Genomic DNA, 21,481 nt, shown 5'->3' with positions numbered 1-21,481 from the left:
CCCTCCAAACCCACAAACACTTCCATCTAGAAGGACACAGGTAGCATCTACATGAGAACACCACTACCTGCAAGATCACCTCCAAGTTACTCACCATCTTTATTTGGTATATTACCATTCCTTCACTGTTGTTGCGTCAAAATCCTGGAACTCCCTTCCTAATGCCAGCGTGGGTCTACCAACAGAAAATGAACTGCAGAAGTTCAGGCAGGCAGCTCACCACCAGTACGCTCTGACAGGCAATAACTGGGGACCCAGTCAACAATGCCAATGTCCTTTGAGTGAATTATACCCAAGAGAGTCAACACTGACAATCTGCTGATATCAAATTAACCAGTTTCATTCTTCAGACAGACAGCTGTCCTGGAGCTTGCAGAGCGTGGGAGATCCATGCATCCCAGCTCGGTGCACTCTGTGACAAAGTATTGGTGTGACATAAGGTACTCACAGACGAATGTCATATGGAAACCTTAAAGTTTGGAAGAAAGGCCATTATTAATGCAACAATCCTCCTTCTCGCAGCTCTGTAATAACCTCCAGGAGAGCTTCACATACATTTAGATCTTATGCTTTTTCTGTCACAAAAGTCTAAGTTAACTGCTTCAATGGTCAACACACTTGTTTATAATATAACTCTATATTTATGCTTAATTAAACATGCCTGTTGCTGAGTGAAATTAGGGAATTGCTGCAAATATTGGACAAGTGCATGGAACCTCTGCAGAAACATCACCTTAGCTCCCACTTGGTGGAAAGTCTTGATAAAGCCTGTGATTCAATCTGGCCCAGTTGAAGAGGTGGGAGATTGAATAAGTTCTCTGATTGAGCCCCTCCACAGCCATTCAGTGAGATCTCTAATTCAATCATTTGTTTGTGCAGGAACAGGAGTGCTCTACTGTGACAACACTGCAGTTGACCTCAGGATTCGGCTCGTTTTTCATGAATAAACGTATGTTTCAAAAATCGGGATGTTTAACGTGGAAAATGACAATTTTCAAGGTTGGTGTCCAGTGCCTAGATCATGGGGTTGCTAACAGACCACAAACTAAAGATTAATCTTCCTGATATCAAAGGATGCAAAACACAGGAAAACACTCATGAGACCATAAGATGTACGAGCAGAGGGAGGCCACTCAGTCCATTGAGTTTGCTCCACCATTTTATGAGACAATGGCTGATCTGACAATCTTCACCTTCACTTTCCTGCCTCACCCCTTCCCTCCCAAAACTGTTAATTCCTGTAGCGAGTGTAATGAGGTCAGGCAGTAGGGCCTAATCGAATATGAGTTCCTTGATTGGGGCTGTTAATCTGGACCAATCAGAGAGCCCTGGCTGATGAATAAAAAGCTTGAGCATCAGGGATACTGACACCTGGTGTCTGACTCTGTATGAGTCAAGGACTGCTCTTGTAAGTAAAAGGTTTCTTGGTGATGGGATACCAGCCTCTGCAGACTTACTTCAATTCCCTTACTGATTTAAAAAGCTTCGAGTAAAAAATGAGGTCTGCAGATGCTGGAGATCACAGCTGCAAATGTGTTGCTGGTCAAAGCACAGCAGGCCAGGCAGCATCTCAGGAATAGAGAATTCGACGTTTCGAGCATAAGCCCTTCAAAACGTCGAATTCTCTATTCCTGAGATGCTGCCTGGCCTGCTGTGCTTTGACCAGCAACACATTTGCAGCTGATTTAAAAAGCTGTCTACCTCAGTCTTTAATATACTTAACATCCCTGCCTCAACAGTTCTCTACAATAAAGAATTCCACAGACTCACTATCTTCTGAGAGAAGAAATGTCTCCTCATCTCTTTATTAAATATGTGACTTTATTCTGAGATTAAGCCCTCTGGTCCTCGACACTCCCACTGGAGGAAGCAACCTCCTGTATCTACCCTGTGAAGTCCCTTAAAAGTCTTGTTTGTTTTCATAAGGTCATCTTTCAGTCATCTAACCTCCAACGAGCACAGGCCCAACCTACCCAACCTCTCCTCATAAGACAGTCCCTCCATACCCAGTAACAACGAGCAAACCTCCTCTGGACTGCTTCCAAGGCCAGTTTATCTTTTCTTAGATAAGGGGCGCAAAATTGTTCACAGTATTCCAACATGGTTGCATTAAAAATACTTTTTTTTCTTCTTTATTCACTTGTGGGATGTGGACATCACTGGCTGGACCAGCATTTATTGCCCATCCCGAGTTTCCCTTGAGAAGGTGGTGGTGAGCTGCCTTCTTGAACCGCTGTAGTCCACCTGCTGTGAGTTGACCCACCATGCCATGAGCGAAGGTAATATTAAAAATATTGCACTTTCTCTATTTTCTTTGAACAGTTGAATAGTTATAATGAAACAATGATGACAGAGAAAGGTTGCTTGACTGAATGGGGCATTTGGAGATGAGAACGTTCAAATATTGAAAGTTGAACCTTCAGGAAAAGAGCCAACTGAGTCGGCAACTTTATTGCACCAGGCAGTATTAAATCAGTTATTTTCTGGGTTATATTTCAGGTAAAATCTTTGTCTTTTTTGCCCCAGTAATCAACTTATCAACAATCTAAGTAGGATATTTATTCCTATATTGGCATAACAATTATGGTTGCTGTGTCCAGCAATCTTATGAGATGTTACAGTGAGGCTGAAAATTCAGTCCATAAAATACCAGCAATTTTTTTGCTAATTTTTTTGGCTAAGTAGGAAATTGGATTGAAGCTAACTTCATTCTTCCATCATTACCTTATTGTCAGGTTCTCCATTACTTCTGGAAAGTTCTCCAGTTCTTCCTTGAGCTCCTCAAACGTAATGGCGCCACTGTTGTCTTTGTCAGCTGACTCGAAGAGAGCCATTGTGAGATCATCAAGCTTTTCCTCCGGTAAGGAAATGGCACTTTCCCGTAAACAGGATTTGAGGACGATGCGTAACTCATCTGGGTCTATGGAACCACTGCCTGTGAGTCGACAGTTACCACAATAGTAAATCAGGGCTGTTATTGGATTATGGGAGATTACAGGGTGAATTAAGAGAATTTACTTTTTTAGAGAGAAATGTACTGTTTCCAACTATTGAGGGATCTAAAATAAGACATTGTTTTAAAAGTCATCCAGTGTTAAAATCTCTCAGTGGCTATGTCTCTCCTTCTCTGTGTAAATTTCTTTCAGTCCTACACCTTCTCAGATCTCTGCATTCCTCCAGTGTGCATTCCTAATTTATTTGACTCCAAGTTTGGCAGCCATGTCTTCTACTGACGAAATGTATGTGTGTGTGTCTTAGTGTATGCATCTGTGTGTGTGTCTGTGTTTTTGTGTGCATGTGTATCGGTGTGTCTGTGTGTGTGTGTCTCTGTGTCCTTATGTATGTGTGTGTGTGTGTTTGTGTTTGTGTCTGTGTATCTGTGTCTGTGTGTGTGCATCTCTGTGTGATTGTGTGTCCGCGTGTGTCTGTGTGTGTCCGTGTGTGTGTGTCTTTGTGTATATGTCTGTGTTTTTGTGTGCCTGTGTATCGGTGTGTGTGTGTGTGTGTGTCTCTGTGTCCTTATGGATGTGTGTTTGTGTGTGTGTCTGTGTATGTGTGTCTGTGTGCGTGCATCTCTGTGTGTCCGTGTGTGTCTGTATGTGTCTGTGTGTGTGTGTCTCTGTGTTTCTGTGTATTGGTGTGTCTGCGTGTGTGTGTGTCTCTATGTGTGTGTGCGCGCGCTCGTGTCGATGTGTGCCTCTGTGTGTGTGTCCATGTGTCCGTGTGTGTGTGTGTGTCTGTGTCTTTGTGTATGCATCTGTGTGTGTGTATACGTGTGTCTGTGTGTGTCTTTGTGTATGTGTCTGTGTGTGCCTGTCTCTGTGTATGTATCTCTATGTGTCTATGTATGCATCTGTGTCTGTGTGTGACTGTGTGTCAGTGTGTCTGTGTGTGCCTCTCTGTGTGTCTGTGTCCGTGTGTGTGTCTGTGTGTGCGTCTCTGTGTATATCTATGTAAGTGTCTGTGTGTGAGTGTCCGTGTGTCCGTCTTTGTGCGTGTCTGCGTGTGTGTGTGCCCCTCTGTGTCTGTGTCTATATATGTGTCTGTGTGTGTGCATGTCTGTCTGTGTGTGTGCATCTTTGTGTGGTGTGTGTGTGTGTGTCTGTGTGCGCGAGTCTGTCTGTGTGTGTGTCCCTATCTCTGTGTGTGTGTGCGTGTCTCTGTGTATGTGTGTGTGTGTGCGTGTGTGTCTGTGTGCCTTGTGTGTATGTGTCTTTGTGTGTGTGTGTCCCCAAGTGTGTGTCCCATGTGTGTGTCTCTGTGTGCCTGTGTGTGTGTCCGTGTGTGTCTCCGTATGTATGTGTGTGTCCCCATGTGTGCGTCCGTGTCCGTGTGTGTCTCTGTGTGCCTGTGTGTGTGTCTCTCTCTCTCCTGTTTTAAGCTACTTCTTAAAACTTCCAAAAAGAGGCCTTTTATATTTCTTCATGTGGCTCAACTTCAAACTTTATTTCATACACTTATGACAAATACTTTTGAACAATTTAGTTTTTTAAGATGTGACATAGTGCAATCTATTTTTAAAAGTAGGATTGTTCAGTTATGATATGCACAATGGGGAACTCTGAAACAGGTATCATGTCAACATTTAAGAACAGATCAGATAGATGTTCAAAGCAAAGGAGGTTTATAGAAGGATATAGAAACAGAAGATTCAAACTGCTGTTAATATAGAGGGTAAGCTACAGCACAGTACAAACGTATTGGATGTACAATCTGTTACAATCTCAGAGTTGCTGTGCTGCCAATAAACAAGCTAATACATGAAGAATTACAATTTAAATTTGTGTTATATTAATTAACTGTAAGAGCAGGATATTGTTGTTTTATACCGAAACTAATAAATAACTGGCAATCATCATGAAGCAATGGTGCACCTAAGGAATTCAAAAGATTTTGTTCAAGACAATGTGGATGACAGTTGTTTATAGGAATAATCAGGTAGTTATATATAAATCAGGGGTTACCTGGGAATGATCATTGAGGAAGTCCATTGACTGAGGGCTTAAAATAGAACACACATTGAATGAAGCTGGATGGTGTGCACTATGAAATAATACTTGCACAGTTCTTCCTTCTAATGACATTACATGCTGCAAGAGGAAAGCCCGCTTGGGTTGAAAGCTCCCATTCACTTTTACTGTTAAAGGCATGCCAATCAATTCAGTTATATTTTACCATCAACATCGTAGACCTGGAAAAGGAATCGTAGTTTGTCTGTTTCACTTCCATGTGTGAGGAGATTCAAAGCTTTCAGTAACTCGTCCAAGCTTATACTGCCACTCCCATCAGAGTCAAACAGCGTAAAAAACCTTTCAGCGAAGAAAGACTGAAGTAAGGACAGAAACGGACCATTTTAGTGCACTACGAAAGAGAAAGCTACTGGTGATTCAACATTCAAAAGTTCTTAAAGCACCAAAAGAGATTAGTTGATCTGGCTTGGCTCTGTCAGCTCTTTGGAAGAGCCATCCAATTAGATTCACTCCCTCTTTGCCGCATTTTCTCATACAGCAGGGAATACATTTCAAATCACAGAAACATACAATGTGGAAGCAATCCAATCAGTCCATCAAGTCCACAACAGCCCTCTAATGAAAATTTCCCAGAGTCACCCCCTACCCTATTCCTGTAACCCTGCATTTCCCATGGCTAACCTACCTAGCCTGCACATCCCTGGACACTATGGGACAATTTCCCATAACTAATCCACCCTAACCTGCAAATCTTTGGACTGTGAGAGGAAACCAAGCACCTGGGGGAAACCCACGCAGTCACAGGGAGAATGTACAAACTCCACACAGTCACTTGAGGCTGGAATTGAACCTGGGTCCCTGGTGCTGTGAGGCAGCAGTGCTACCCACTGAGCCACCATGCAAAATAAGAAGTCCTTATTTGGCTGTAAAGTGCTTCAGGGTGTCTAGTGTTCAAGAAAAGCACAATCCTGGTGTAAATCTTTCTTTTCATTGTGTTCTCCATAGTCCCAAGGGCAGGTGGGGTCTCCCTTTAATGTCACATTCAAAAGATTAAATCTCTAATATTCAGAGCTCCATCAATTCTGCACTGGGAATGTTAGCCTGGTGAGATGGAAAATGCCGCCAACTGAGCCAAAGTTGAAATCTATATATGCTTACAATGTCCCAAATTCAAATACCCAATCTATATCAGTGAGGGACAGAAAGTAGTATATTTGTTTCTGAATCCAACAGTTGTGGATTCAAACCCCATGACAGAAGTCACCTTGTAAATTCTGGCTGCCAACTAAGTGCTTTTTAAACTGACCAGAGATCATTTTTTCGATGATGCATGAACCCAATATCCCATCTGTCTGCTCCGTCGGATGCTAAATATCCCATCGTACTGTTTGATGTTGAGGAGTGACTTCTCCAATCCTGACCAACATCCCTTTAACAAACAGCACTCCCATAAAAAGGCTTGTTAGACCTCTCTGTGTGCAGATTCCCCCACTGGTTAGCTTATGTACTTTGAAAGTAATCAATTTGTTTTAGAGTACTTTGACATGTCGTAAATGCACAACATGGTTCAACTTAAATTCAATTTCTTTATTCAGCAGTTGGAAAGACAGAGCTTTAGAATAAATTGGGAAAAAATGTTTCTATTGCCAGGAAGGTTAATAACCCAGACTACAAAGACTTAAGTTCAATTGACAAAAGGGTGATACAGAGGTAAGAAAAATACATTCAGAGAATGGTACAACCTAGTTCAGGACTATTAAAGTATAAAAAGAAATATGAATATCTTGATTTAACCAACGGAAATGCACCACAAGATGTCACCTTTTCTAAAACAAAGCAACATTATTGAAGGTTTGAACAAGATCAGCAGCATTAACTTAATAATACGGTTCATAATTACATATGTTTTGTACTCAGGTTTACTTCCTACTTCCTCTAAGAACTCTCTTAAAAGACACATAAAACTTGTTTACATCTGTAGGGACCACCCGCAACTGTGCCATAATCCTCTATAGAATTTTCCCTGTCTCCTCATATTCTCGTAGGTAAAATCTTCATTTACCATCTCTTGACTGTGGGTGCCTCACTCTCTTTGTCTATTTAGTTTCCCAAACGAATCTGCTGGTTGCTTTATTTTGCAATCAGACCCTGTGAGGTCCACTGTAGGTTCTCCCACTGCAGGCAATGTTCCAGCTTTTGTTCCTCGCAAGTTGCAAACTGAGAAGAAGCCTCACCCACCCTCCAAAAGGTCAATAATGAAGTTAGTGTTTCCTCTGATTACAGAACAGCTTTGTCTAATTTTGGTTACCTTCTCTCTGTGAGTTGAAAACCACATAAAGTTCAAACTACAACTACAAATCTTTCTTAGCAAACACTAAGGTAAATTAAAACAAGTAACCTTCTAAGCTGCACCTATCTCCATACTGATGGAGCCTGCTGTCGACCATCCTGTAATACTCATTTCCAATCGAATCCCTACAGTGCAGAAGCAGGCCATTCAGCCTATTGAGTCCACACCAACTCCCTGAAAAGCATCCCACCCAGACCAACCGCTCCCCCTTCACTATCCCTGTAACTCTGCATTTACCATGGCTAATCCACCTAACCTGCACATCCCTAGACACTGAGCAATTTCCCATGGCTAATCCACCTAACTTGCACATCTTTGGACTGTAGGAGGAAACCGATGCATCCAGAGGGAACCCACACAGACACGGGGAGAATGTGCAAACTCCACACAGACAGCTGCCCGAGTCTGGTGTCGAACACATGTCCCTGTTACTATGAGGCAGCAATGCTAACCACCACCAAGCCATCCACAGCATTTAGTTGGCCGTTTATTTCAGACTCTTATTCAATTAAGTTTCTCCATCTGTCATTCAGAATAGTTCATATGATTTGGCAAAGGGAGGGATCTAACCTTTCAGGGCATTACTGAAAGCTTTCAAGCTACTTCAATTCCTTTAACAATAACATATTTTAAAATTCATTCATGCAAGCATAGCAGATGACGCATTTCTAGCTCTTAGCTGAGTAAACCCACGAGTTATTTTATGATCTTACTTTGCTAGCTGTTAACCTCGTAAGTCAACAGTTTCAACTTTTTAAGTTTGATGGACTCCAGGCTTGCTTTAACTGCATTATCCTAATTCAGACAGCTAACCTATAATTCCCTAAACTAAACATTAAACACTAAAACACAGGAACCATGACAGGGTATTCACAACAAGAAGAACTTATAATTTAGAATGCACTGCCTGAACTTAACTTTCAAATAGGAATTGGGGAAACAGATGAACAGAAAAATTACAGTTCTGTGGGGGAGAACGGTGGACTGGAACTAACTGGATTGCATTTTGAAAGAGAAAGTACAGATCAATAAATGGGCAGAATGGCCTCCATTCATGCTGTGTGATTCCAATATTGTTTCTGGATACTGTCCACTAGCAATGTTTTTCTGAATGAAAATTTATGAAGAATTTTCCAGCTGAACAGTGTAGCACTGGACAAACATCATCATATATTAAAATTCTAATTACAGTGTTACAAACAAAACAAGGAATGTTTTTAAATAGTTCCCAAATTATTCAAAACACACCTAATATTTAATACAATGTACAGAGGAACCTCAGTTATCCAAAGTCATTGGGCAGGCAGGTTTTCATATGGATAATTGATTATTCGGATAATTGATTTGATCTTAAACAAAGGAAGCCGCCTTGCACATAATTGCGTTAAAAAGCATAATATCAGAGTTTTCATTTCATTCGATCGCTGAAATTTGTACAAACACTAAAAATTCATGACTTTTTAACAAATCAGATCACTTTTTTGTGAACCGGTACAGTAAATTAAATTTATTGAGGTGGAGGTTGGTTATTGTTTTCGAAGTAAATATCCAGCTGCTGTTGTTTGAGGTGCTGCTGTTGTTTTTATTTTGTGAACGATAACATTTGGCGAAGATGCATCAACCTAATGGCATCGACTTTATTTTATGCTTTGTACCACTCCATGAAAAGTAGCAAACTGTCGATAGCTTCGTTATCAGGGACTGGAGGTGTCACTATCAGATTTTCCTTACCATCCACACCATCTGTACTTTCCTGCTGTTCTCCTGTGACTACGCTGACAATCTGATCATCGCTGAGTGTCTCTGTTCCAATATCGTTGTCACAGTTTACCCAAGCATCGATCTCAGTCTCTACAAAGTCTCCTAAACCCATCTGTTGGCAGTTTTCAGTGATGTCAGTGGTTAGCCTTTGTTCTGGATGGGTGTCCTCTTCATTGTCCCGGCTATGAACATGCAAGCCATTGTACCAACACTCCGCAATTGTCGATGGCTTGATGCGGTCCCAAGCTTCAGCAATCCCCATGATCCCACTGTCCTTGACTGTGAATGCCTTCATAAATTCCTGCAGTCCTTTCTCTGTATTGTCTTCACCCAGAATGGCGTGCAATTATAATATTTTTTCATAATGAGATGATTCCCTGATCAAGCAGCAGTAACCTTGAAGTGGTGTTGGCTGGTAAATCTTGATAGCTCTGTCTGCTGATTCTAACTGGCTGCCTTTCACAGTGTGTGCCCCCACATTGTCACCAAGCAGAGGGGCATATTGGTTGGGTCCAGTGCTTGCCAAATGTGACCTGACAGCAGGTACAAACGCTTCATGAAACCAGGATGAAAAAAGTGGATATTCCATTCATGCCTTATTTTGTGCTTTGTACTTCACAGAAAACGAGTTCTTGTCACAGTTCTTGAAGCAACATGCATTAGCACATCGTCCGACGCAGACACGAGTACTGGTGGCATTGACACAAGGGAAAATTGTGATCCGATCCTTTTGCACTTTATGTCCCGATACCTGCTTTTACACGGTGGATGCAAGTGTTTCATCTGGCAATGCACGCCAAAACAATCCACTTTCATCAGCGTCGTACAATTGCTCAAGTTTACACTTTCCTTCATGAATGATGGATTGAAGTTTCAGCCTGTAGCCTTCCATTGTGCTGTCATCCACGGACTCCTGTTCTCCAAGAACGCTGAGCTGCCTAATGCCGTGACGATGTTTGAAGCATGTAACTAGCCCAATGATACACCGTGATCAGACCCACCGGTGTGGAGTTGTTCATGGAAACTGGCAGTGTTTTCCAGTATCATCGGGCCAGATACGGGAATTCCCTTTTCACGCTGCTGTGAAAACCACAAAAACACAGCTTGGTCGAGTTACTCATCCTTTGCTGGCTTCATGGATTTTCTTTTTCGAACATTTGCAGTGTCACATCAGCTGATGGATTTCTCAATTGCTGGTCTCGCTTTCCTAATGTCAGACACTATTGTTATTCCAATGTCATACTCCTGTATAATCTTTGTTGCCTTTTCACCATAATCCAGATGCTGTAAAACCTCACTTTTCTGTTCAATTGTCACTGCAGTCTGCTTTCTCTTCACAGACTTGGTAAGTTAGTACAACAAACTCGATCAGTTAGACCAGATACGAACTGGGAAAAAAGTCGTGAAGGGAATAAAGATTTTGTCATGCATTTTAAATCCTTCAGCATGTCAGTCATTTTTATCTGTTAAAATTCTTCCAACACTGTGACAATTGACTGACTAAGATTGTTGCACCAGTGTCACTAACACCTCACTGCTGCAACGCTTGCGCATCTTCTTCAGTGCAGGTATTCCTCAGTTAAACTAAAGACTTGATCGTTACACCAATGTGGACTGAAATTATTTTAACACGGCTACAATTGACTGACTGAGATTGTTGTCAAGATTAGCGTGGTGCTGGAAACGCACAGCAGATCAGGCAGCATCCGAGGAGCAGGAAAATCAAGATTTCGGGCAAAAGCCTTTCAACATCCTGATGAAAGGCTTTTGCCCGAAACATCGATTTTCCTGCTCCTCGGATGCTGCCTGATCTGCTGTGCGTTTCCAGCGCCACGCTAATCTTGACTCTAATCTCCAGTATCTGCAGTAACCACTTACACCTGACTGAGATTACTGCACCAGTGTCATTAATACTTCTTTGATGCAACATTTGCACATTTTCTTCAGTGCCAGTAACCCTCATTTACCCTGTACTGTTAAGAAAAGATGGGATCATGGTATCGTTATCGGGAACACTACTTTGTTGTAACAGTGTTATGGGACCTCAAGATCTCCTTCGAATAATCCAATTTTCGGATAATTGATGTTCAGATAATCAAGGTTCCTCTGTACTTTTTAAGATGAATTCTGTTGGTGTAAATATTATGAAGTAATGAAAATACAGGTATCTGGGAAGATCTTCTCTGCCTGTAATTAATATTAAATAATATAAACCATATCTACCATTTTATTACAAAGGAAAATTCTGCCCACATTCCTATAAAAATCTATAACTGCTGAGTTTTGAACAGGCAACAATCATAACATGTTATTTGCGCATTAGAAATGTAATCTTGCCTCCTTCACTTTGAGTGCTGTCTTGAATTCTTCCAAATTAATCTCCTTATCCTCACCAGCAATATTTTCAAACTGCTTGGTCACCCATTCCAACCACTTTGCATCATCATCTGCACTCATTGTGCTGCAACAGAAGTAGGTGGTGGAAAAGAAATGGAGCAATAATTAAAAATAGGAAAGCTCATAAAAATCAGCAACCCCCGTCCCTTTAGCCAATGGTCAGCCTTACTGCCCACCAAACGTCTCGAAAGCAAAACCTTTGGTGACTATATTCATACTACCCACTTCTTTGGGAGCTTATTTTACAATTAACAATGAAAACATAGCCCCTCAGTTTGCTTTGGACTGCCATTGTGAACAATTTGAAAAGAGTCATTTTATTGCAGGCGTTATTCTATATCAACTTGCAAGAGACATTGTGTTTTTAAATTGTAAGTAGCTTTAAACACCAAACCTTCTAAAGAACATTGATTTTTTTTTGTGAGGATTCCAAGTTAAAAGTCAATTTCATTACTGTGGATATCAGGTAAAGTACTCACCCAAAATACTAATTGATGTTCTCTCTTCTGTTTCCAAATTCCACTGATGTCTCTCTTCAGTTGCCAATAGCTCCAGCCTTTCCTACTTCAACCAATTTCAAAGAGTAATTTGCCAAACCGAGCTTGATTTCATGGAAGAGAAGATTGACATTGGGGATTCCAGTTTTTAAAATGGTGAAAAGCAGAGATATAACATTTCAATGGTGGATCAACTGAAGACAGAGGATCACCATCATAAGTAAGTATTGTATACGTAAAGATGGAGATTTTTGAAAATGCTGACACACTACAACCACTTATAATTTGAGGGCTTTATCACAACTGGTGATCTAAGCTAAATTGAATGTAACAATTAAAAAGAGACTGGTTATTGTTGTTAGAAGGGGGTATTGGGCAGAGTGGAACTGGGGCGAAAGCAAGATTATTTGATGGTGTGAAACTCACTCTATAGAGAGGTCTAAATTCAGTAAACACTGGCCCTATAGCCTCCTGTTTTCAAATTTCCACGATTCCATTTTGTAACTAGCTTGAGGACAAGGATAGAAAAATAACAAGTTAGAAATAAGTTAGATGAATATCTCCTTCAAACAAGCAGTAAAGGCACACCAGAGGCTTTTTCTGTACTTTATCACTCTATGTGCAACAGCCATACAGTCAAAGCAGTTGGTGTATTAATCAAGTCTTTTACAAAGGATCTGGATAAATATTTGATTGGGAATGGAAGACAGACATATACATACATGAAATTAAACTTACACAAAAAGTGCTGGTTCCTTCAGTCCAGAGACAGTTTGAATATCCTGCCCTGGAAAACAATCTGTCAAAGGGAAGAATTGAAATGTGGATTATTAATTGAAAGTTTGTTGGAGTTTTCTGGAGTAAGATGATGGGAGTTAAAGGGTCGCCAGCTCTGATTTGAAGCATTCCTTGCATTTTCATTAGCTACCTCTGTAGCTAACCACCACATAACCATCCAACCGCCATCAGTTACCTGATTTTGTGTTCAATTGTTCAATGTTTGATAATGAGAGTCTCGTAACTGATCTTGCTCACTGGACTGGATTGGTTAAGACTGGATGTTGCCCCAGAACTAAGTAGGTAAAGCTGGCAGAAAGCTGAACTGTAAGACATTAGCGCAGACAATTTGTGACTGCAGGTATTTTAAGGCATTGTAAATAAACTTATTGCTCACTTAGAAATTAATGTCATTTCTGCACTGCTCTGAGAGATATAAAATATACAATTTTTGACACTTCTACGTTTTAGCTACTGCCTTCCACATCAACTGGAAAGTTAACCATCAGTCACTGTCTTTCCTCCTCTCATCTCTAATATTTTAATGCAAAAATATTTCTAGGATTCCAAAGAAAACGTGGTTTACCAATATTATTGTATGAAGAAATGGGTGTCTCATTTAAGGATTCTGAAGCAATATTTCTCTATTATAACTTACATTATCATAAACTCACTTTATCAGTACAGCTTTACGGTTATGGTGAAAGAAACAAAGATTAAAAAGCCTTCCTATTGTATTTATGATGTTGTTGATGCATTACAAGAGGAAATCTTCTCCCTCTACAGACTTAATTCAATTATTTTGTCCAAGTTTATTTTAATGAGAATTAATGTGCATAATTTACAATGCTGCTGTCAGTCACTGTTGGGGACCAGTTGCTGCTTTAGACTAATTTACAACAGATTTGCAAGGTTGCATGTTAATTATTTAAATCAGAACTGCACGTGTTTGTTTTTTTGCACACCAGGGTGAGATTTCAATCCTGCCTGCGAATCACATATTCCCGATGATGTTAAGGTTCGGCTTTCTCCAAATGTTCAGACTCCTCGTAGCCAAGCTGCCTTCGGTTTTAATCCTGATAAAGTGTTGTTTCTCCACACCTTAGCGTAAGCTGCTTTCAAGGTGGAGATGCTACAACTGTCAGAGCTGATTAATAATTGCCCCATCAATCACCCCCTGAAGAAAGTGACTAGGATTTACTTGTATTATGTAACTGTCCTCCAGTTAACTTCATTTTGCTGGAGAGATCACATTGCCTATACCTGGGGATTTTGCTGTAGATTCAGTTATGTATTTTGTTTGCTACAGGCATTACATAAATAGACTCTAAATACAAATAAAGGTTTGATTCACTCTGAGTGCAACATACAAAAATCTGGCAAAAAAGGCTAGTCTAATAGTTACCATTGTCAATTGTTGTAAAGCCACATGTGGTTCATTAATATCCATTAGGGAAGGAATCTGCCATCCTTACCTAGTCTGGCCAACACATGACTCCAGTTCTACAAAAACATGGTTAACTCTTAACTGCCCTCTGGGCAATTAGGAATGTACAATAATTACTGGTCTATCTCGAGACACTCATATTCCATGAACAATTAAAAAAATACTGCCAATCTCTTCTGGTGGTAATTCTTAGATCAGTATTATTTGTAATTAATAATTCCGTCTTTGTTCAATGGTTTGGGAAGCTTTTATCTACAATATCAACCAGGTTTGATTTTTCACTTGGGCTACACATAGATACTTAATATATCTGCAGTTGGTGCAGTTATACAGGACCTTGGAACTAGGGCTTATGTTTAACCAGGATGGTTAGGTTTGTCAAGCCCTGGGCCCTGGAGGGGGTCTCCTGAGTTAATACAGGTATATATACAATGCTCCCGTTCCTTTGTTTGGGAGCTTTGCACCCGAGTATAGCTGTTCTGTATTTTGTGGGGTTTTTGTTTTTTATTTTGCTTTTTCTTTTGATGTTGCTTTGCACAGTGTTAGGGTTTGTTTTGTATTAAGAGGGTAGGTTAATATTAGGAGACAGTAGTTGTTTTGTACTTTCTGTTTTTTTTCCTTTTATTATACTGATATTTGTTATTGATTGCATTTTTCAAGAATTTTATATGTTTGAAATGTTAAAAAAATTTGCTAATAGATATATTAGCAGTTTTGATCTCCTAGTCTGAGGAAGGACATTCCTGCTGTTGAGGGAATCCAGCGACGGTTCACCAGACCAATTCCCAAAATGGCAGAACCAACATACGAAAAATGACTGGGTGAATTGGGCTTGTACTCCCTGGAATTTAGAAGAATAAGAGGGGATCTCATAGAAATTATAAAGTCTGGATGGGACTGGACAGCTACATGCAGGAACAATGTTCCCAAAGTTGCAGAAGTCCAGAACTAAGGGTCACAGTCTAAGAGGTAAACCATTCAGGACTGAGATGAAGAAGAATGTCTTCACTCAGGGAGTTCTGAACCTGTGGAATTCTCTCCCACAGGAAGCTGTTGGGGCCAGTTTGTGAAATATATTGTGCTGGATGTGGCCCTTGTGGCTAAAGGGATCAAGGGGTATGGACAGAAAGTGGGAAAGTGGAATGCTGAGATTGCATGATCAGCCATGATCATATTGAATGGTGGTATGGGCTCGAAGAGCTGAATGGCCTACTCCTGCTCCTATTTACGATGAATCTATGCTCATGCTATATTCCTGTGAACACCTTTTGTATTGGGCTGTTAACCCATTCCAAAAACAGAGCTTTGAGAAAAAATCTAGCACAGGTTCAGGGCTCATCGCAAGTATTGCACCAACCAGCAACTACACAGAACGTGAAATGTGAGTGGCTGATTTTAAATATACAGCCACCTTAAAGGGATGACCAAAGGGTTTGAAGACAATAAGGAGAAAAAAGATCAATTTATCAATCAAATGTTGTAGTAATATAACTTCATTTATTTTGCTCATTTGCAGGTCCAGGATGGATCAGCCCTGGTCACTTGGAATGTGACACTCTAGCTGTTTGTCTCTATTGTGTGGTCTTATTCACAAAGGGTGGTCCTGTAGAGGCAGCACCTGATGCTTTGCGTGATTAGTGAATGAGCTGAAAATATGTTGCTGGTTAAAGCACAGCAGGTCAGGCAGCATCCAAGGAACAGGAAATTCGACGTTTCGGGCCGGAGCCCTTCATCAGGAATGGCTCTGTTAGCCCTTCAAGCTCACAGTGCTGACTGAGTGCAGATAGCCTGAGGATTTTATAGTGAATCTGACTCTGGACCAATTAACTGGGTGCCCCAATGAAAATCTCAATGGGCAATGGTTCCTGGGACTGGGCTGGGCAGGGGGTACTTAGAACCTGGAAACAATCCCAAACTCTGTTTCCTACCTCCAGAAGAAAAATGCAATTTGCAAACTTTGCTCACTGCAACAGTTAATAATGAAAACGATTTTTGAAGTTTCAAAGCTCAACAGTTTCTTCAAAAGTCCTACCTCCTAAATGGAGTCACTGATTCTGGAGTTGAGTCACCAGTCAAGAAAGGTTTCATCGTTTGACCCCAATCATATGCTCCTGTCATCTGACCACATTGTAAACACAACCCCTTTTGTTACCCAACTGGAAAGCAGACCCTTGACTGCCTGACTACATGTTGTTGTGATACTAATATGCACTGGAGAAGATACAGATCCAAAATAAGTAAATTCTACCAAACATCATTTCTCCCATCCCCAACATGTTTATAATTAATAAACAAATTAGTCCAAAGGCAACGAAAAAGGAAACAATGTTGCCCCCATGATTTCTTTCACTGGGACTTATGACAGGAATATATTTGATGAGAAATCAATATTTAAAAGCCATGGATCATGTTTAGTCCTGGAGATTTGGCAACTCAACTTCCAAGGAGAAAGTGAGGACTGCAGATACTGGAGATCAGAGCTGAAAATGCTGGAAAAGTGCAGCAGGTCAGGCAGCATCCAAGGAACAGGAGATTTGACGTTTCGGGCATAAGCCCTCCTGAAGAAGGATTTATGCCTGAAACATCGAATCTCCTGTTCCTTGGATGCTGCCTGACCTGCTGCACTTTTCCAGCAACACATTTTCAACTCAACTCCCAAGACAGCTTTGTCTTTCTTTAAAAATGAGCACGATGCAAATTATGTTGTTTAGATTGTAACAGCTATACCTGTTGACGATACAGATGTAAAAAATGAGGTCTGCAGATGCTGGAGATCACAGCTGCAAATGTGTTGCTGGTCAAAGCACAGCAGGTTAGGCAGCATCTCAGGAATAGAGAATTCGACGTTTCGAGATGAAGGGCTTATGCTCGAAACGTCGAATTCTCTATTCCTGAGATGCTGCCTAACCTGCTGTGCTTTGACCGACGATACAGATGTGCATGCTCTAGTTGTGATTAACAGCAGCTGATACAAATTGGAGAACCCTTAGGTCACACAAAACAATCAGCAAGGGGGTTCGTGTGGTGCAGTGGTAATGGCTGTACCTCTGAAGCTGGAAAGCAGAGTTCAAGTCCTGCTACTCCAGAGGAGTGTCGTAACATCTCTTAGCAGGTTGAATAGAAGAAAATAAAGAACTACCAATGAGTGGCTTGTGAAGTTCTATGTTCAGGTCTCACCTGCCCTGGGACTTGCATTGCCTTGGGAGTTGCACATGGGAATCAAGCAGAATCCCTGACATAGTACAATTGCTGGGAAATTGAGGATTCTGATGGGCAACTCCTCTGTGTCTGAAACCCTCCAAAGCATCTGTGTAAATCAGGCAGTTAATTAAATAGTTACCCAGGAAAGATTAGACAATTAAAAAGAGTCAAACGTCTGGGTAATTCAGTAACACCACCTAGACTAAAACATCCCTTTCTCACTGGACTTGATAACTCTGTCCCTACCTGCCTGGCACTCTACCCTCCTGGTACACTAATCTCCTCCCTTCACAGGAGCTGTCAGAATGCCTGCAATGAGGGATCTTTACATCACAGAAAACAACAACTGACGTCTGTGGAAAAGGACAAACGATTTGCCTTCCCTGACCATCCTGCACTCTGTCAAAATTAATGCTCACTCTGCGTCTGTAAGGAGCGCTGATTGGAATCTCCTGTCAGAAATGAGAAAATCTTTCTGATTATTAGATAAATGTGGAGTGGCAATGTGTGTGTGATTGCCACATCTTGGCAGATCTGACCCAATGTGTTCAAACAGCTGGATTAAAACATTAGTGAAGTAATGATAGTACCTCAGGGCCAGATGGTTCAAGTCCCATCTCAGCATCAGCCTGGGTTTGTCACCCGACATATCTAAATAGGTTGATTTTTAAAAAGTATATCGATTTCCACCTGGAAGGGTGAGTCTGTGGAAGTGAAAAGCAATCACTCTATCCTATACTGGGTAATGTGAATAAGCCTGTCAAAGACAGACTTGCTCCTGCTACTTATTTCTACCAGATTATTACAGACAAAAGCAATAGAAGCAGAGTAGGCCACCCAGCCCTCGAGTCTCCCCCGCCATTCAACAAGATGATGGATGATCAGCCTCAAATCTCAACTCCAGAGTTCTGCATCAGTTCAGCATAGCCCTCAGCCAAATCAAAAATCTATCAACTTCCTCTTTAAATCCTTCCAGCAATCTAGCTTCCACAATGCTTTGGCATTTACCAGATTAACATATTCACCAGATTAACATGTTCACCAGATTAACATATTCACCAGATTAACATGTTCACCAGATTAACATATTGCTACCTGTGGATGCAAATATGGAAGGGAAATATGCAGAGCATTTTGGATGGTGGTAATGAAGAGATGCATTATTCTAACTCCGAAGCAGGGACCATGGCAGTGATTGACTGTGTTTCTTTGCTATTTCTTATTGTGGTACCTGTTTGTCATATATTTAATCCAATCTTTCCTGGTGGTGTAACCCATGTCAAAACAATTCTAAGCACTTCAGTAATCCAGCCACACCTTTTGTTGTGTATGTGACAGCTACAATCAAAGTTCGGACAAGGAAACAATTAACATCAACTTAAATTTGTTTCACACTTATGACAGGTTTGTTTAGCTGCAGATATTTCATAATTATAGCCTCTTTATGATTCAGTTTGTTTATTTGACACTAATCCCCTCTGACTCCAGAAGCTTTAAACCCAGATTAAGTAGTACAGGGTTCTGCAGCTCTCTTTAATAGCCGTGCCAAAATGAGTTGTGTTGTTCTCAAGTTTACTCTCTACAGACAAAAGCTTACAGCACGTAACAGCCACTAACTCACTCCATTTCAAATGCAAAGTGGTTCGGATTAAGAGCCAAAGAGGGCAAACAACAGCTGCTGCATAGGAACACATCACTGAGACACACAATAAGTTCCAAGGGAGGCATGAAATATACTTCTGTTCCTATGAGTAATGGCCACAGCATCCAGTAAGAACTGAGAGGACAAAGAATGAACAGGCTGGGTCCCTTTCTGCTAGATTAGATTGAGAGGAGACGAGATTGAGGTCTCCGAAATTATGAAGTAATTATGATGTGGTAGACATTGAGGAGAAGTTATCAATGGTAGGTGAGACCAGAACAGGGAGCCATAAATATAGGATACTCGTGGATTAATCCATGAGGGAATACAAGGGAAGGATCTTCACCCAAGAAATGGTGAGAATGTGAAATTCGCTCTCACAAGAGGGAGTAAATGATTGACAATAACAGCGTTCATATATTCAAAGGTGAGCTATATAAACACAAAAGGGAGAATGAATCAAAGAGGAATTAGGAGGAGGCCTATGTAGAATATTAACATTGTCAGAGACCTACCACATTGATTAGCCCAATTTTACTTTGTGATATGAAGTTGTTTTGTGTCAGAATCCATAAGAAATCCAACCCTTGATGCTCCCTTCATTTTGATCACCTTTCCGCCATGGTCATTTCTATTTTAGTTTGTATTTTATTTTTATTTTGGTTTTTAATTAGCTACTCAATCCTGATTAATCCTGTCAGGAAAAACCCATCTGGTTCACCCATGTCCTTTAGGAAGAAAACTGCCATCCTCACCTGGTCTGGCCTACGTATAATAGCTAATCCAATTCAGGATGGGTAATACATACTGACCTGTGTATGTGAACATGCCCCAGAGGGAAGAATAATATTTTTTTAAAATAATACTTGGACATAAATGTACTGGTCCTACTGTATTGAAGAATATGTATGAATCAGGCCCATCTGTGTTATTCGCCAGTTTTATTAACTTTCACAAAGATATTTTTTCGAGTTGTTATCTGGGTTGGACTCAAGACTCACAATGGTCAATACAATCAGGAAAAGAAAGAAACTGGACAAAAGGATAAAAGGTTTATTTGCTTCTTTAAACAAAACTTGTATTTCCTGGGTGTTTTAACAAGTGTGTGCGCTGTTACCTAAATCTCTGGTTTCACTTGTATTCCTGGATTCTCTCAGTAGATCTGTGTCACTCCAAGTTACAACTTGCTGCTTTTACTGAGTTGCTGCCTCCATGATTTAGTGTTGGAATAAAGAAACAGATTAAGTGAGCTTTCTTTCCCAGATGACTTGTTAATTAGGATTGAGTAGCTAATTAAAAACCAAAATAAAGCTACACAAAATCATTAATCCCCAGCTATTTGGCATTACTTCATAAGGACAAAATTATTAAGTACAGTTTCTGGGTCACTATATCAAAGGAAGAATGTTGTCATTGACAGTCTTTTGAACAACTGGTAGACATTCCAAAACATTTGGCAAGGTGGCACCAACTAACTAATCCTGCAATTTCCTATCCAGTGAGCTCTCAGAGTTCAAGGAGAGCTCAGGATTAGAATGGTGCTGGAAAAGCACAGCATCCGAGGAGCAGGAAAATCGGCATTTCGAGCAAAAGTCCTTCATCAAGGAGAGGTGACAGGCAGCAAGCTCAAATGTTCAGGAGTGTTTTGAGTGTGGGTGAATTCACTAAGGGGAATGTCAGTGGGGAAGTTATGACCTAAACTCATCATACCCACGGGGGATACGTTCCAGAAACCGTGGAAAGGAGTGAACCATGCATTTAAATGGAAAAGGTACCTTCCCAGCAGCCTCCTGTTCCCTGGTTCTGGAACATTCCCTTTTATATGTTCGGGCCACGGGAACCACGGGTGAATGAAACCACAGAAAATGATTCCATGGATATGGGGGTTGCCCTGTACAGTGCCATATCAGAAAGGTCCAGGAGATCATACTCAGGCCACCCTCTCAGCTGGGCTATGGCTGGCCGGGGGTGTGGGTGGGTGGGGGGGGGGGGATGCTGTACATATCTAACAGCCAAAATATCTCTTATATTGTGCATTTAGCAGACACACCTCACAGAGATGATGAGGGACAGGTCCAGGAGGAATGCTGGGAAGTGACTGCATAGAAGTTCACTGAGGAGGCAGATTTCAAATGGGGCTGAAGAAGAGAGAAGCAATCATATATTTAGATTGAGTTCCCAAGAGTTGAGTCAGAAGGTGGAATGTCCAAATGCTGGTCAATTACACGGCAGTGGGAGGGGATGTGGAGGCCGGTACAAATGACCATCAGAAAAGCACAGCTCATGAAGGGCTGGAGGAAATTGCAAAGTGTGGGTGAGGCAGGGGAAGGTGGCTAGAATGTGGAGAACTCATGGGGGAAGATCAGCATTTCCAAATGCAGTGTTTTCAGGGCCAGGGAATCAATGGTGGTCTTCGTCTGCGTTTTACACATATTTACA

General features: G+C 41.0%; 1 protein-coding gene across 1 annotated transcript in view; it reads right to left on the bottom strand.

Moving 5' to 3' along the window:
* nox5 (NADPH oxidase, EF-hand calcium binding domain 5) overlaps nt 1-11,538 on the bottom strand; it is a 75,335-nt gene extending 63,797 nt beyond the window's left edge. Inside the window, exons 1-3 of the mRNA XM_060852848.1 lie at nt 11,419-11,538; nt 5,176-5,326; nt 2,725-2,935 (exon numbers count right to left, since the gene is read on the bottom strand). Of these exons, the coding sequence (XP_060708831.1) occupies nt 2,725-2,935; nt 5,176-5,326; nt 11,419-11,538 (482 nt within the window). The remainder of the gene's footprint in view (nt 1-2,724; nt 2,936-5,175; nt 5,327-11,418) is intronic.
* Nucleotides 11,539-21,481: the final 9,943 nt, after the last annotated feature.

This window comes from Hemiscyllium ocellatum, chromosome 39 (genome assembly GCF_020745735.1).
Source record: "Hemiscyllium ocellatum isolate sHemOce1 chromosome 39, sHemOce1.pat.X.cur, whole genome shotgun sequence".
Taxonomy (NCBI): Eukaryota; Metazoa; Chordata; class Chondrichthyes; order Orectolobiformes; family Hemiscylliidae; genus Hemiscyllium; species Hemiscyllium ocellatum.
Note: the sequence above shows the minus strand (reverse complement) of the source record. Positions and strands in the feature narration are given on the sequence as shown.